The following is a 14,193-nucleotide window of genomic DNA, read 5'->3' on the forward strand; positions in this document are numbered from 1 at the left end:
TCTTAGCAGAACCTTAGCAGAAATTATGTTTAAATTTTAGTAATCTATTTTTACTCCAGGAGTGGATTAAACCAGTGTTTATCAAGCAGTGGGTCACAACCCAAAAGTGAATTATAGGTATATTTTGATGCGACGTAACGCTTGCATCCAGTGTAGGCAAATGTCAACCGTTATGCAGACTGAATGCCAGTGGGCGGGGCCTATGGTGCGATGATGCAAAACTATTCATCAATGCCTTGCTCTGGACGCAGGCATATGCAAATGTATTTGCACGTGTGATGTCACCAATCCCACAATATCCAAACGAGCCATTTTTGGAGCTTTATTAAATAAATGCCCTGTTTGTAATGAGGAGGACGTTTTAAACTATGATACTTGCAGGATGTTTTAATGGTACAAAGACCTCTGATATGTCAAAAGATCAAGGCAAATTTGATGACCCCTGTCATGAACCCTTTAATAAACATAATTTTATCTCAAACTATGCATGATTGTTTTAAAGTCTGAGGAAGTCCTCCTCCACAAAAAGAACATAAAAAATATTTAAAAAATGGCATTCTGTGCTCAGAAACAAGCACTATGACAGTGAAGAACAGAGCCAGCTCAGCATGTAAATGACATTAGTTTGATCAAAGTCAACCACCTAAGCTTATTCCACTAAAAGCTCCAGTGTTAGGACTATGTCTAACACCTCTCCTTTTCCAGTGCTTGGAGCTATTTGGAGATAAAACCATTTTGACAAACCCTTCCAAACATGACTTATGAAAAAGGAGATGTTACTGTGCTTGAATAGGCTTGTAAGAAGATCAGAAATCAGGGAAAAGCTACACAGTAATGCATACTGTACGTAAGACCCGTGTTCAAGTATGACAGGTCACAGCTGCCAGGGAGGAGGAAGTTCATCAACCAACAAATTTAAGCTAAAATGGGCCGGTGGGCCAGAGATTTTTCTTTTGCCATTTATTTATTATTTTGGGGAGAAGAGAAGGAATTGGATTAGGACACAATGCAAATGTATTCTACCTACATGAGCACCAAAGATCAATGTCTCCCAGTACAAATGCTAACCACAAGGCCACGGTACCAACAAAAACACTTTCTTTATATTTCCTCAGAAAGCAAGGCTTGGACTCATTCAAGCCATTACTAGCCAAAAACCTCAACCAATGAACAGTAAAACGAGTCATTAAACCGCATAAAATGTGAAATATTACAAAGATTCTAAACACAAATGCTACGAGATCTTCTTTAACAGTGAAGTAATGCTTCGACATTGCATTACAATAAGATTATACATTTATACATTTGGATTATAATACAGAAACAGGACTGCTACATATCAGTCAGCTGAGACAGAAACTCACATTATAGAGTATGGTTGTCCAGCCTTCCATGGTGATGCACTGGAAGACAGTGAGTATGGAAAATAAGATGTTATCAAACTGAGTGATGCCATCGTTGGGTCCGGGCCATTTGTCATTGCAGGTATAATTATCAGGACACAACCTGACCCCACAAAGTTCAGATTTGTCTGCATGAAATGAGAGAGACAAATTTTGTTTAATGTATCTGTGTCATTTCTCTGTTTGCTTTACTGTTTGTTATCATGCAGCTAATAGGAGGAGGCCTACAGAAAAAGGAGGTGTTTACTTCATGTAAAAAAGACTCTGATTTGCATATCTGTATCCCTGATTTTTTTCTTGCAAATGGTAATAATGTTATTTTTCTCAATACTAATGTTATATTTTGTTATTTAATAACATGCATAGGCCTTTTCACACTGCACTTAACCCCGGGTTATCTCCGTTCTAAACACCGCTTTTAACCCCCGGTAAAGAAACATTTTACACGCATTTGCGGTGTTAACCCTGCATTATGGTGCCAAACTTGTATAGTGTAAAACCATGCAGTGTTACAATGTTGCAGCTAGACGCTTAGCAAAAGACAACCAATTGCGTGCTCATATTTGCCTGCTTTGGACAGTCACGGAATCACTGCGCATTGTATATAAACAGTAAATTCAGCATTTGAGAGGCAAAATGTCAAATGCTGACAGAAAACATGACAATTTGAGTGGAGAATAGTTTTGTTCTTAGCTTTAGTCTGAAATGTCCATTCAGTATAAACTCGATAGTACAGTCGGCAATACAAGCATGCGTAATGCTAGAGCTGTGTAAACAGGTCACGTGCTGCGTTTATCCAATCAATGACACTGACACCACAAATATGCAAATAAGAACATTAACCCAGGGTTTAGGAATGTACAATGTGAAACATCAGCTTATGAATACCTAGGACTAATTGTAAACCCTGGGTAAATTATGAGCAGTGTGAAACGTGAGGCAAGATAACCCAGGATTCCGTTTACCCGTGGTTTAGAATGACCCAGGGTTAACTATTTCAAGTGTGATAAGCCCTAATGTGAATTATGGTAAAAAAAAAAATTCGAAGAATGTGTTATTTGTGACCCTAAAAATGTTAAAAATTAGAAACCAAATCTTTTTTGTTTTTTTTTTTCCACTGAAATTTTTGTGAAATTCTGTTCTTTCTTTTTCAGTGTTCTAAAGACTTACACTGGATCCCAGCATCTGACATAAACATAAATGAAAACATGTATATCTAGGTACTCTAAGTTTGTACATATGTGGAAGTGTAGATCTGTGCATGTTCTTATACTTTTCGGTGTGTGACCGTCCTTGATTTTCACGCCTGGTTCACATTGCTTGTGTAGTTTTCCACTGTAGAACTCTAGTCCAATAATGGCAAACATGAGAATGGCAAAAAACAGCAGCAGACCGATCTGTAGCAGTGGCACCATTGCCTTCATTATGGATTTAAGAACTATTTGGAGACCTAAAAAAAAACATAAAAATGTATATCAATAAGTATCATTCACACATAAACATATGAAAATTTCAACCTAGGCTCATTAGAAAAACATGCCTGTGGCAACATTTCTACAAAATGATATTGCACTTCTTACACGTTTCGTGGCACCTACAGTAAACCTAACCAACAGTGTTAACAAAAGCAAAAGTAAGATAAAACACATTTGCTGAGGCAACTATGCCATTTTACCTGCTTCTACAAGTCTTTGAATTCTTTCATCTAGACTTGTGTTTCAGAGGAGGACAGTAGTGAAGTATTTTTACTTCACTCAAGGAAATTTAAAAAGTATCTGTACTTATCAGAGTGTTTACTTTATCAGAGTGTTTACTTTATTCAAAGCATAATGTCATACTATTTACTGCACTACATTTCATAAATAAAAGTTTTTGGTTTTTTTTACCTTTTAATACTTAAGAACCTTAAAAAAATGTAGTACTTTCTTGTACTCAAGTAAAACTTTGAATTACTTTTACTTGAGTAAAAGTAAGAAAGTACTAGATTTCTAATGTAATTAATTATTAAATGAAATTTAATATGAAACGTAGTGCAGTAAAAAGTACAATATTATACTTTGGAATGTTGTGAAGGAAAAGTTTTCTAAAGAAAAACTCTGTGATAAAGTACAGACACTTGAAAAATGTACTTCAGCAGAGTAAACATACTTCACTACTGTCCACCTCTGTTGTGTTTCATGGGACTCGTACCCGTGCGCTCCCCATTGCTAGTGCAATGCTGTAGCAGGTGAGCTACTGAGCAAGTTCAGTACATCAGAAAAGCCACACATATGGAGCTGGTTATGTGATGTAAATGTCAAAAATGTAGTACTTTACAAATCATGTATTATGGCAAAAAGTGTTTTGAGGTCATAATCAGTGGCTGCTCGTCAGGGGTGGCAAGAGAGGCACAGCTTACCCAAAAGTTTGAGGTGAAAATGGGAGAAGGACAATTAAATGTTAAAAAATTTCCCAGTTATTTATTTCATTCCATATCTCAGAATGTGTTTTTCTGGTATGTAATTTCACCATTGTATATAACCATAAAATACTAAAGTCAGAACCACTGCCGCTCTTCCCCAAAAGTGCCGAATCTGCCAATGTAATTACAATCATTTGGAAAACTGTGCTAAGGAGAAATACAGAAAGGGAAGGGGAGGCAGGGTTTTGCAGAAATGTAGGTAGAGGAAAGCTTTTCCAATGAGCCTAGGTTGGAAAATGTACTATTCATTTCTTTAGATGTGGAAAAACACTGTGTCCTAACCAGGTGCAATGTGACAGGTTACAGATGTGTGGAGTGGGTTTTTGGACCAATGAGACTTCACTGTGCAGCTACCCAGATAAACAGACATTCTTGCAACAAACAAAATGCCTTGTTGCATGTAACTTGTTGCGGTTGGATTTGTCTTGTTGTTTTATCACTTTGCACCTCATTAGGACACAGTGTAATAATCCTCCTCTCAAACAAAATTACACAGTGTGATTAAGAACTTCATTTAGATTCGTAAACATACTAGGAATGCCAGAAACCAGTTTAAGGGGCCGTAATACCCTCACAGCCCTCAGCGTTCGCAGGTCTAATGAAATATTCATGTGGGCTCCTGCTGTGGCCAGAATCCTGTTAACAAAATAAAAACAAACATAGGTTAGGCGAAGAAACAAAACAACAATTTTGCAGGATATATAAATATTTCACAAATATGTAAATGATGGTGTTGGGTAAACTACGCAATCTCTATCATTAGTGACATAAGGATGATTCATAGTGACACTGTAGGTAAAGGGGAGTAATTAGAGCAGCGGTGCTAAATGTGTGTAGTCCTTAATGAGGTAATCCCTCTCAATGAATGACAGCCAGCACACTTTCTAATAAGGGTCACTTCTGATTCACAGCTTCCTTCTAAGGGCAGGTGACATTCATCAGGCATGAACAATGAGTCATCTCTGTTTTTCATTCCACTCGTTTGTTTTGTGTATAGACCTTATGCCGCAGAGAAACAAGCGCGCAGCCGTCTTTAGAATTTTGTGTTTGAACTTTGCGGTAGCCCTGTATATTTCTATGGCATTGCTGTTGAAGAGTAATTAGCTGGTGAAATGGATTTACTTATTGTAGAATTAACGAAAGTTATCATGAGCATTGTAATGCTTGAAGCAGATGTCATAACAAATGTCAGTAGACTGGGAAGATTTTAAAATGAGTAGTTCATTCATAAATCCGTAAGATCTCACCTTCATGCTGTAGAAATACAAACCGGAAGACAGAGCACAATGCTGAAAAGGGGCGGAGCTACCTAAGGTCTATAGCCCCCTATACACACAGACATACACACACAGATATACACACACACACACACGCACAGAATAAGAAGCCAGTAGGATTTAAAGGGAAAGTTCACCCAAAAAAATGAAAATTCACCCTCATTTTGTTTCAAACTCATATGACTCACTTTCTATTGCTTCTGGATGTGTCTTTACTTATTTTAAACACGCTTCATTCAAGCCCTTTCCGCTCTGTGCATGTTGCTTCTCTCCCCCTCTAAAGACATAAAGCACTACAAGAGCTGCAGATGACATGGTTATTTTAACAACAGTAGCAGAAACATGGTGAGCAGCCGAAAAAAAAAAAGGTTCTTTTGCTAAGAAGATTCTTTTTTAAATTCTCAGACGCCACTGTTTTGGCACTCGGGACCCAATATCCTTACCTTTGATCACTATTTTGACTGTTAGGGATATTTTTTTTTCTTTTACGAAGTACTACTGCTCCTCAGATGGAAATATATATAACTATTCCAAAAAAGTATTGTCCGGACCTTTGCTGGGAAAGAATCTGGGAAAAGAAACCAGAGTTCTTGGAACTTTAATTGAATACCCCTGGTCTATGGTATGTCCTAATTTACAAAGTCAAGTAAATACAATATGTGTGAGTTTTCAGGGGGCACAAAGAGTGATGGCACTGAATGGGTAAGTGTGGAGGGGGCAGGATACAACATAGAAAAATAAAAAAGCTAAGGGTTACCTGAAGTCACTAATCTGAGAAAAAAAAAAGATCTCTGTACATTCTTTCCAACACCTGGACTCCTGCATACTTTAGAAACCCTGCTGAAAAGACCAGCATGAATTTCCTGGCTGCTTTATGCAGATTACACATTTAATCACTTAGCAGGTGCTTTTATCCAAAGCGACTTATAAATGAGGAATAATCACAAGTAATTTATCATACAAATCCAATAATATTGAATTGCAAGAACCAAAATAAAGTTATAAAAAGTGTAATACATACAACCCAAATTCTGGAACTGTAGGGATGTTTCTTTAAATTTGAATAAAATGAAAACTAAAAGACTTTCAAATCACATGAACCAATATTTTATTCACAATAGAACATAGATAACATAACAAATGTTTAAACGGAGAAATTTTAAATTTTTATCCACTAAATTAGCTCATTTCAAATTTGATGCCTGCTACAGGTCTCAAAAAAGTTGGCACGGGGGTAACAAATGGCTGAAAAAGCAAGAAATTTTGAAAAGATTCAGCTGGGAGAACATCTAACAACTAATTAAATTAATTGATATCAGGTCTGTAACATGATTAGCTATAAAAGGGATCTCTTAGAGAGGCAGAGTCTCTCAGAAGTAAAGATGGACAGAGCTGTGAAAGAGCGCGTAAAAAGACTGTGGAATATTTTAAAAACAATGTTCCTCAATGTCAAATTGCAAAGGCTTTGCAAATCTCATCACCTACAGTGCATAACACCATCAAAAGATTCAGAGAAACTGGAGAAATCTCTGTGCGTAAGGGACAAGGCCGAAGACCTTTATTGGATGCCCCTGGTCTTTGGGCCCTCGGACGACACTGCATCACACATCGGCATGATTGTGTCAATGACATTACTAAATGGGCCCAGGAATACTTCCAGAAACTACTGTCGGTAAACACAATCCACCGTGCCATCTGCAGATGCCAACTAAAGCTCTGTCATGCAAAAAGGAAGCCATATGTGGACATGGTCCAGAAGTGCCGTCGTGTCCTGTGGGCCGAGGCTCATTTAAAATGGACTGTTTCAAAGTGGAAAAGGGTTCTATGGTCAGACGAGTCCAAATTTGACATTCTTGTTGGAAAGCACGGACGCCGTGTCCTCCGGACTAAAGAGGACAGAGACCTTCCAGCGTTTTATCAGCGTTCAGTTCAAAAGCCAGCATCTCTGATGGTATGGGGGTGCATAAGTGCATATGGTATGGGCAGCTTGCAGGTTTTGGAAGGCACTATGAATGCTGAAAGGTATATAAAGGTTTTAGAGCAACATATGCTCCCCTCCAGATGACATCTGTTTCAGGGAAAGCCTTGTGTATTTCAGCAGGACAATGCAAAACCACATACTGCAGCTATTACAACAGCATGGCTTCGTCGTAGAAGAGTCCGGGTGCTGAATTGGCCTGCCTGCAGATCTTTCACCTATAGAGAAAAATACGTCAAAGATGACCACAAACTCTTCAGCAGCTGGAAACCTATATCAGACAAGAATGGGACCAAATTTCAACACCAAAACTCCAGAAACTCATAACCTCGATGCCCAGACATCTTCACACTGTTTTGAAAAGAAGAGGAGATGCTACACCATAGTAAACATGCCCCCGTCCCAACTATTTTGAAACCTGTAGCAGGCATCAAATTTGAAATTAGCTCATATTGTGCATAAAATTGTAAAATTTCTCAGTTTAAACATTTATGTTATCTATGTTCTGTTGTGAATAAAATATTGGCTCATGTGATTTGAAAGTCTTTTAGTTTTCATTTTATTTAAATTTAAAGAACGTCCCAACATTTCCGTAATTCGGGTTGTATTTACACACAAATATACATACATACATACACTCATACATACATGCATCTAAAACACAACATTTGCTGGTGGTGACAATCCAAACAGAAGATGAGAATTCACAGAGGAACTCAACAGATACATTTTCCTGATTGATCATTGCTGTGCGGATCATCGTAACCATCCCTACTAGCACCCTCCTAAGATGCAGGCCAGAAAAGGACCTTGTAATAATGTGATATGATTATTGTTGGTCTGATTAGAAAGAATAGAATCCCTCTTCTCTCAGAGGGAACCCATCAAGGGCATGGCTCATTATAAAATGCTAATGTTGTCCTTTATTTGCTTTGCCACCTAACAGGAAACGCAACTCATCTGAGATGCAGCCTGGAGGGAAATGAGAGGAGCATTAGTGTGTGAGAAAGAAGCTTTTGTCGGCATTCGGTTTCTGACAGCTACCCACTGGATGCCATGTGTGTAACCTCGGATGAACCATCCTTTCCAACATCTCAACCAAAGCTAAAAATTCTGGATTCTCTCATAACCCAGTTCACGTGGCACTCCTGTTGCTGGCTAATTAAACTCCATTCCATTCCACCCCACCGAGATGAGAGAGAGTGCCAAAGAAAGGTGCATGAACACAAGACACATAAAAAAAGAGGAAGACACATAAAGAGAAACTGAGAGCGTCAGATGAGAGTGACTTTGTATGGAGTCAGGTGGGCTATATGAGCAAAATCTTATATCACGATAGTAATTTTATTTGATTTTTATATAATCAAAATTTCTGATACCATTGAAATTTCCTAATTCTTGTCACCAATTTCAATATCACAAAAAAGCAATAGCCTAAGTATATATATATATTTTTTTTTAAAAAAACTCTCAAGCTTACTGAAGACAAGTAAACAGTCAGTGATAAAATAAGAACAAAGAAATTTATTACAAGCAATAGGACAACAAACTAGAATAGAACAAAGAAACAGACCTACCTGAAAAACTTCAAGCACTAGAAATAAGTACTACATAAATTGTATGAAGTAATCAAATGTATATAAAAAAAAAACACTGCATATATTCACTGTGTAAATGAAATATACATGGGTCAGTGGCATGACATACATATTTTTGTGTCCAAGTGCATTATTTCCTTTTTAAAATAATTTGATAAATTCATGACATGTATAACTTTATTCTATAAAACCTATTTAGTTTGAATTCATTTTTAGTATATTCAAATAATAAATATTATTTTATGTTTTGGTATCTTAAACCCCCAAAATGTCAGGTGGCGCAAACATCCGCACAAATGAACAGACTAAGAAAACTATTTAAAATGGTGTTTTAATAATAAGAGTTTCAAAATAAAATACTATGGCATAATTTTATGTTTGAAACATTTCATATAAACAAATTGTATAAATATCAGTAGTTTTAAAGCTGCTGTGATAAATTTAAAACTTTTGTTTTACGGTAATTTGTATATTCTCAAATGTCAGGTGGCACAACTGCAAACATGGGTCTTTATTATGAACTGACAAGGTAATAATCATGCATCATCCAGAGGACCCCAAATGATCCTTGTGGCTTTGAAATGAAAAGGTTTGTAGATCTCTCTCAAATACTGATAAAAATTTCAAGTATAGGTAGGTTGGTACACTTTCTATGTCAGGTGGTACAACCAATGTAAAACTAGAAAAATGCTAGTTTATCATAAACTTCTTTATTGCATTTAAAAATTCTATGTATGAACTTGCTAGCATAGACAAAAGCTAATACAGACATCCAAATAGAAGCCTGTTGAATGTAAAATTAGTTGCAAAAATCAGGCGGCACAACCATGAAGTCAGGTGGTGCAACTGCCATGAATGTTCCTATATGAAAAAAAAAAAACATTATTTAAGTTAAATAAATAAAACATTTAAGCTATGATTGTCTTATATTGTTCTATTTTTTTAAATTATTGTTCTAAAATGTTAGTTTTAAGTTAAAAATGTTTTAGACTTTCAATTATTCTCATGATAATTTTTAAATAATTGTTTTCATATCAAGTAAAGAAAATTTGGTCACACTATATTAGGTGTTCAGTCTCCGGCTCAGTATTGGTCAGCTCCTGCGTCAGCATCACACGTATGCGTCGTGCTGCTTACATGTACAGTGTCGGCCAATACTAAGCCGGTGTTCTGATGTAAAACCTGGAAGCGCTGCACTGTGTTTACTACGTCAACAGCATAGGAGACTGACAGGGAAGAGAAGAAATTGTTGAATAAAGTCATTATTTTTGTTTTTGCACACAAAAAGTATTCTCATTGCTTCATAACATTAAGGTTGAACCACTGAAGTCACACAGACTATTTTAATGATGTCTTTACTACCTTTCTGGGCCTTGAAATTTGTTATGACATTGCTTTGTATAGGGAGACCAGAAAACTCTCGGATTTCATCAAAAATATCTTAAGCTAATTTGTGTTCCGAAGAAGAACGAAAGTCTTACAGGTTTGGAATGACATGAGGATGAGTAATTAATGACAGAAATTTCATTTTTGGGTGAACTAACCCTTTAAGCACCCCCATCCCAAATCTCATTATTAAATACAAATAATAAAATAAAAAAAATAAAAAGTTCATAATTTATGCTAATTGATACACTGTGGCAGTGCATGAAACAAGTTTTACCTAACATTGATACTAAATGTTTAGAAGTATTCAGAAATAAAAAAAAGTTAAATCTCTAATTTATTACACAATTACAAATAAGCCGTTTATAGTCATGAATTGCACAAATGCAGTTTTTATCTAAGTGCACATCATACTATTCTGCAGCACCCTCATTTCCACCAGCTTCCTGCAGCCAGGCTCATGAGCATTAATGAAGACCTGTATTAAATGATGCATCAAAGATAAAATACAACTTCATTACAGCTTTACACAACTCCTGCAGCCCACCCATAGTGAAATTAATAACTGCATAGCACAAACCACAGAATATTTCCCACCCAATTTTTTCACATCATTTTCAGTAGGGCTTTATAACAGTGGAATATTAATCCCAGATTGTCCTGCATATTAGTCACATCTGGGGTGTCAAGGTAGCAAGATGTCAGTGATTCTATTTAGGACCTGTGAAAAAATTAAAATAGCAGCACAGGAATGAGATGAAAGACTTCACTGAAAGACTGCTAAAGAAAGAAAGAGAGAACATTGCTCCTACATTTGCGGGGAGTCTCTAAATCGCAAGGGCACAAAGGATGCAATCAGAAAAATGTTTAATTTTTTTTAAAAGGATAAGAAATTAGATGGAAAATGTTATGATGACCATGATATCTGACATTATTTGTTGCATTTATATAAGTGGCAGAATGATAGTTTTCACTAAGAAATCTGTTGAGAAAAGTTTATAAAACGATCATGTGCCCTGCAAGCATTGTGATGGATCCATCAGTACAAATTATGTAACATTAGCACATGTTCAATTATGCTTACATAATTCATAACAGCTTGTGTTTATAATGTTAGCATTTACAAACTATTACTGCCTAGAGACAAACGCTCTCTAAGCCTAATGCAAAGATGCATTCATATGTATAGAAAGAGAGAACACAAATTTCATGCAAGGAAAGCATCATTCCTCACTTTGAGAGGAAAGAGAGAGATCTTGACTGTTTTCTCTGAAAACAATATTGTGTGTGGGCGGGTCAGGAACACAAAGCTGGTGTGAAGACAATTCCCTGGCACTGAATGAACAGTACGACATGTTACCACTAACAAAAGACCACAAGATCTCCATAAAAACATTGCAGAATGGGCTTCCTGTGATTCATGTGAGCGAGCAAAAGTTCATACTAATGATTAACATGCAGGATTAAGCTCTGCAAATAGAAAGAAATGGCACTTTAAAAATACAAAAATATCTAAAAATCCAATATACATTTACTTGAGTAACAAAATTGTATACATACTGTTGCATAAAACTTATTAGATATTAGGCCTATATCTTGAATTTCTGTATACATCTTAAAATTTAGTTTTTTTGTCCTTATATTTACACAATTTGCAGATCCAAACTGACTTACTGTAAAACACAAACTGACTTAAAGAAAAAATATGATAAATTTGGGCCAGATTTACTAACAGCTTGCACCAGCGCAAACCCTCTTTTGGCGTTAAAAAACTACTGTCGGGATTTACTAAAGACACGCAGTGCAAAATTAGCGCTGAAAAGGCGTGGACTGAGTTGTTTTTGTGGATGACCTTATTGCATATGCATTTGTAGGAGTTTCCCTTTCAGACACAAAATTTATGGTAGGAGAGTATTTAAATGAATCACGCAACGCGATTTACTAATGCTTGCGCTAGTCAATTTACTGGTATTTGCGCAAATATTTAACGCCCAAAAAAAAGCATGTCCTAACCCATTTTGTGACATGGCTGCAATTGTTGCTGTCAGGAGGAGACACCGCAGAGAACATAGAGCACGTGGTAGAAGGGAGAAATTTTTTCCACTCGTATTAATTTCTTTGGAATGCCAGAGGAAGACTTTATCCGAATATTACATGTAACAAGTTGCACCTGTCTCGGTCCGCTTCCAAACGAACTCTGGTGCGGTTCAAATGATATATGAATGCAACACGGACCAAAGACATGTAAACGAACCAAAAACAGGAAGATGAGACCCTAAAAAGGACAGAATCCTCACGCATATCGTTTTTTTCTCGTCATAGTCATGAGTTTGCCCATCAAAGGCATCAGACGCACGTCTCCACGCAGCAGATCGTTTGTGTGTGTGTGTGTTTTGACTCCTTTACACATTTTATAAGCTCTTCACGAGTTCCCAGCTGGCCAAAATACCATCATATGCAGGCTACGCACACACAACAAGTGCATTTATCTCAGTACACAGCATTGTTTTGGATGTTCGGTGAGTTCCGTCTTAAAATAGGCAATACGTCATAAATTCCGACCAATCAGGTTGTGAACACATGTCTTTGAGTTTAGGTTCTTTAATTTGCGCATCAGCAGTAGATCACGCACAAAACTTGCCACTCCCATCGGCGCATTTGTGGAATTGCGCTCTCATGCTAATTTGCCCTGTTTAGTAAATCTGGCCCTTTGTGTGTTCCCTGGGAACCAAACCTATGATATGCATTGCAAGTCTCCATGATATTCTAGGGTCATATTACAGAAACAATACAGCAATTTCAGTTAGAAACTTTGTCAGTATTTGTCAGAACTTCACTTAAGACTTAAGACTTAAGACAAGAAGTTTCTGTAATATGGCCCATCACCCACTATGTGAAGTTTGATCACTTAGAAAAGTAATAAAACAACCTTGCTCAACATTTGCATAATTTTAATAATTTAATGTCCATAGCAAATACAGTACGTGCTTGTCCAAATCCAGAAATAATGATGCTTGCCTTAGCAAACACTGACTATTCTTAAAAAAAAAAAAATAAAAAAAGGCATACAAAGCCTGTGGGTGGTATAATCTCCGTTAGCCAACATAATCTTTTGCAGATCCCAACCTAAATTTAAAATGTAAGAGTATTGTGCCATTTAAAATAACACCTAATTTGATCTGCAAACCAAATGTCAATATGTGCAAATCCTCTCAAGACTTCTATGATATCACACACATTTTAACAGCCTGCGTCCCTCACAATGTTGATATTGTGGTATTTCCAGTCTTCTGTCAGTTAGCCAGACAGTGCTGGTTAATTATCCCTCTCTTCCCGCTCCAGATACATGGCTCTTTGATGGGCCCCTGACTCACACATGCAACCGTTACATTGTAACAGATGGCATATGAATCATTAAGACACCAGTAGATCAATTATTCATCATTGGTAAAGAGCAAACACTTAACTAATTGTCAAACATGCAGGGAGAAACAGACAAAGAGAGGGAGAGTAAAAGACAGAGAGAGGCAGAGAGCAGACATCTGAAACTGTAATAAATTACAAATGAGTGCTAATGACGCCCAATCAGAGTGTTTTAACCCTTGACCTTAGCTGCTTGATTTATATTGCCTTATAAAGCAATTAGTAATAGGCTATGTTCACATAGCAGCATAACACAGTTATGAGTCCCAAAAATATATTTATAAATATATAGCGGTCTACATTTTTCAACAAGAAAACAAATTTTAAATGCAGACTCCAATATAGACAGGAACAGATTTATATTGTATTGTAAGATAATTGCCAATAACCAGCCCTAGATGAAGTACTGTTTGGCAAAGAAAGATGCTCAGATAGAAAAATTTACCTTCACTATCATTCAGGATCCAGGAGTAAATATTCATTCATTACATGAATAGTTAAATATAAAGGTGCAAAGCAACTAGGATGTCTAGGATCTATCTAACAATGTGTGAATATAACAGTTTTTGTAACGCCAAGTATTTTTTAGCATTGTGTCCTTGCACTGAATTTCAAAGGGATTTTTCACACCTTCACTTTTTACCAACACAAGTGTGAGGGTAGATCA

General features: G+C 36.6%; 1 protein-coding gene across 9 annotated transcripts in view; it reads right to left on the reverse strand.

The window, feature by feature from the left end:
• The window catches only part of LOC127517709 (voltage-dependent R-type calcium channel subunit alpha-1E), a 146,758-nt gene that overhangs the window by 45,078 nt on the left and 87,487 nt on the right, over positions 1-14,193 (reverse strand). For all 9 annotated transcript variants that reach the window (XM_051903737.1, XM_051903735.1, XM_051903736.1 and 6 more), the window contains 3 exons: positions 4,397-4,500; positions 2,677-2,853; positions 1,365-1,531 (listed from right to left, as the gene is read on the reverse strand). In XM_051903737.1, the coding sequence (XP_051759697.1) occupies positions 1,365-1,531; positions 2,677-2,853; positions 4,397-4,500 (448 nt within the window). The remainder of the gene's footprint in view (positions 1-1,364; positions 1,532-2,676; positions 2,854-4,396; positions 4,501-14,193) is intronic.

This window comes from Ctenopharyngodon idella, chromosome 8, assembly GCF_019924925.1.
Source record: "Ctenopharyngodon idella isolate HZGC_01 chromosome 8, HZGC01, whole genome shotgun sequence".
Classification (NCBI taxonomy): domain Eukaryota; kingdom Metazoa; phylum Chordata; class Actinopteri; order Cypriniformes; family Xenocyprididae; genus Ctenopharyngodon; species Ctenopharyngodon idella.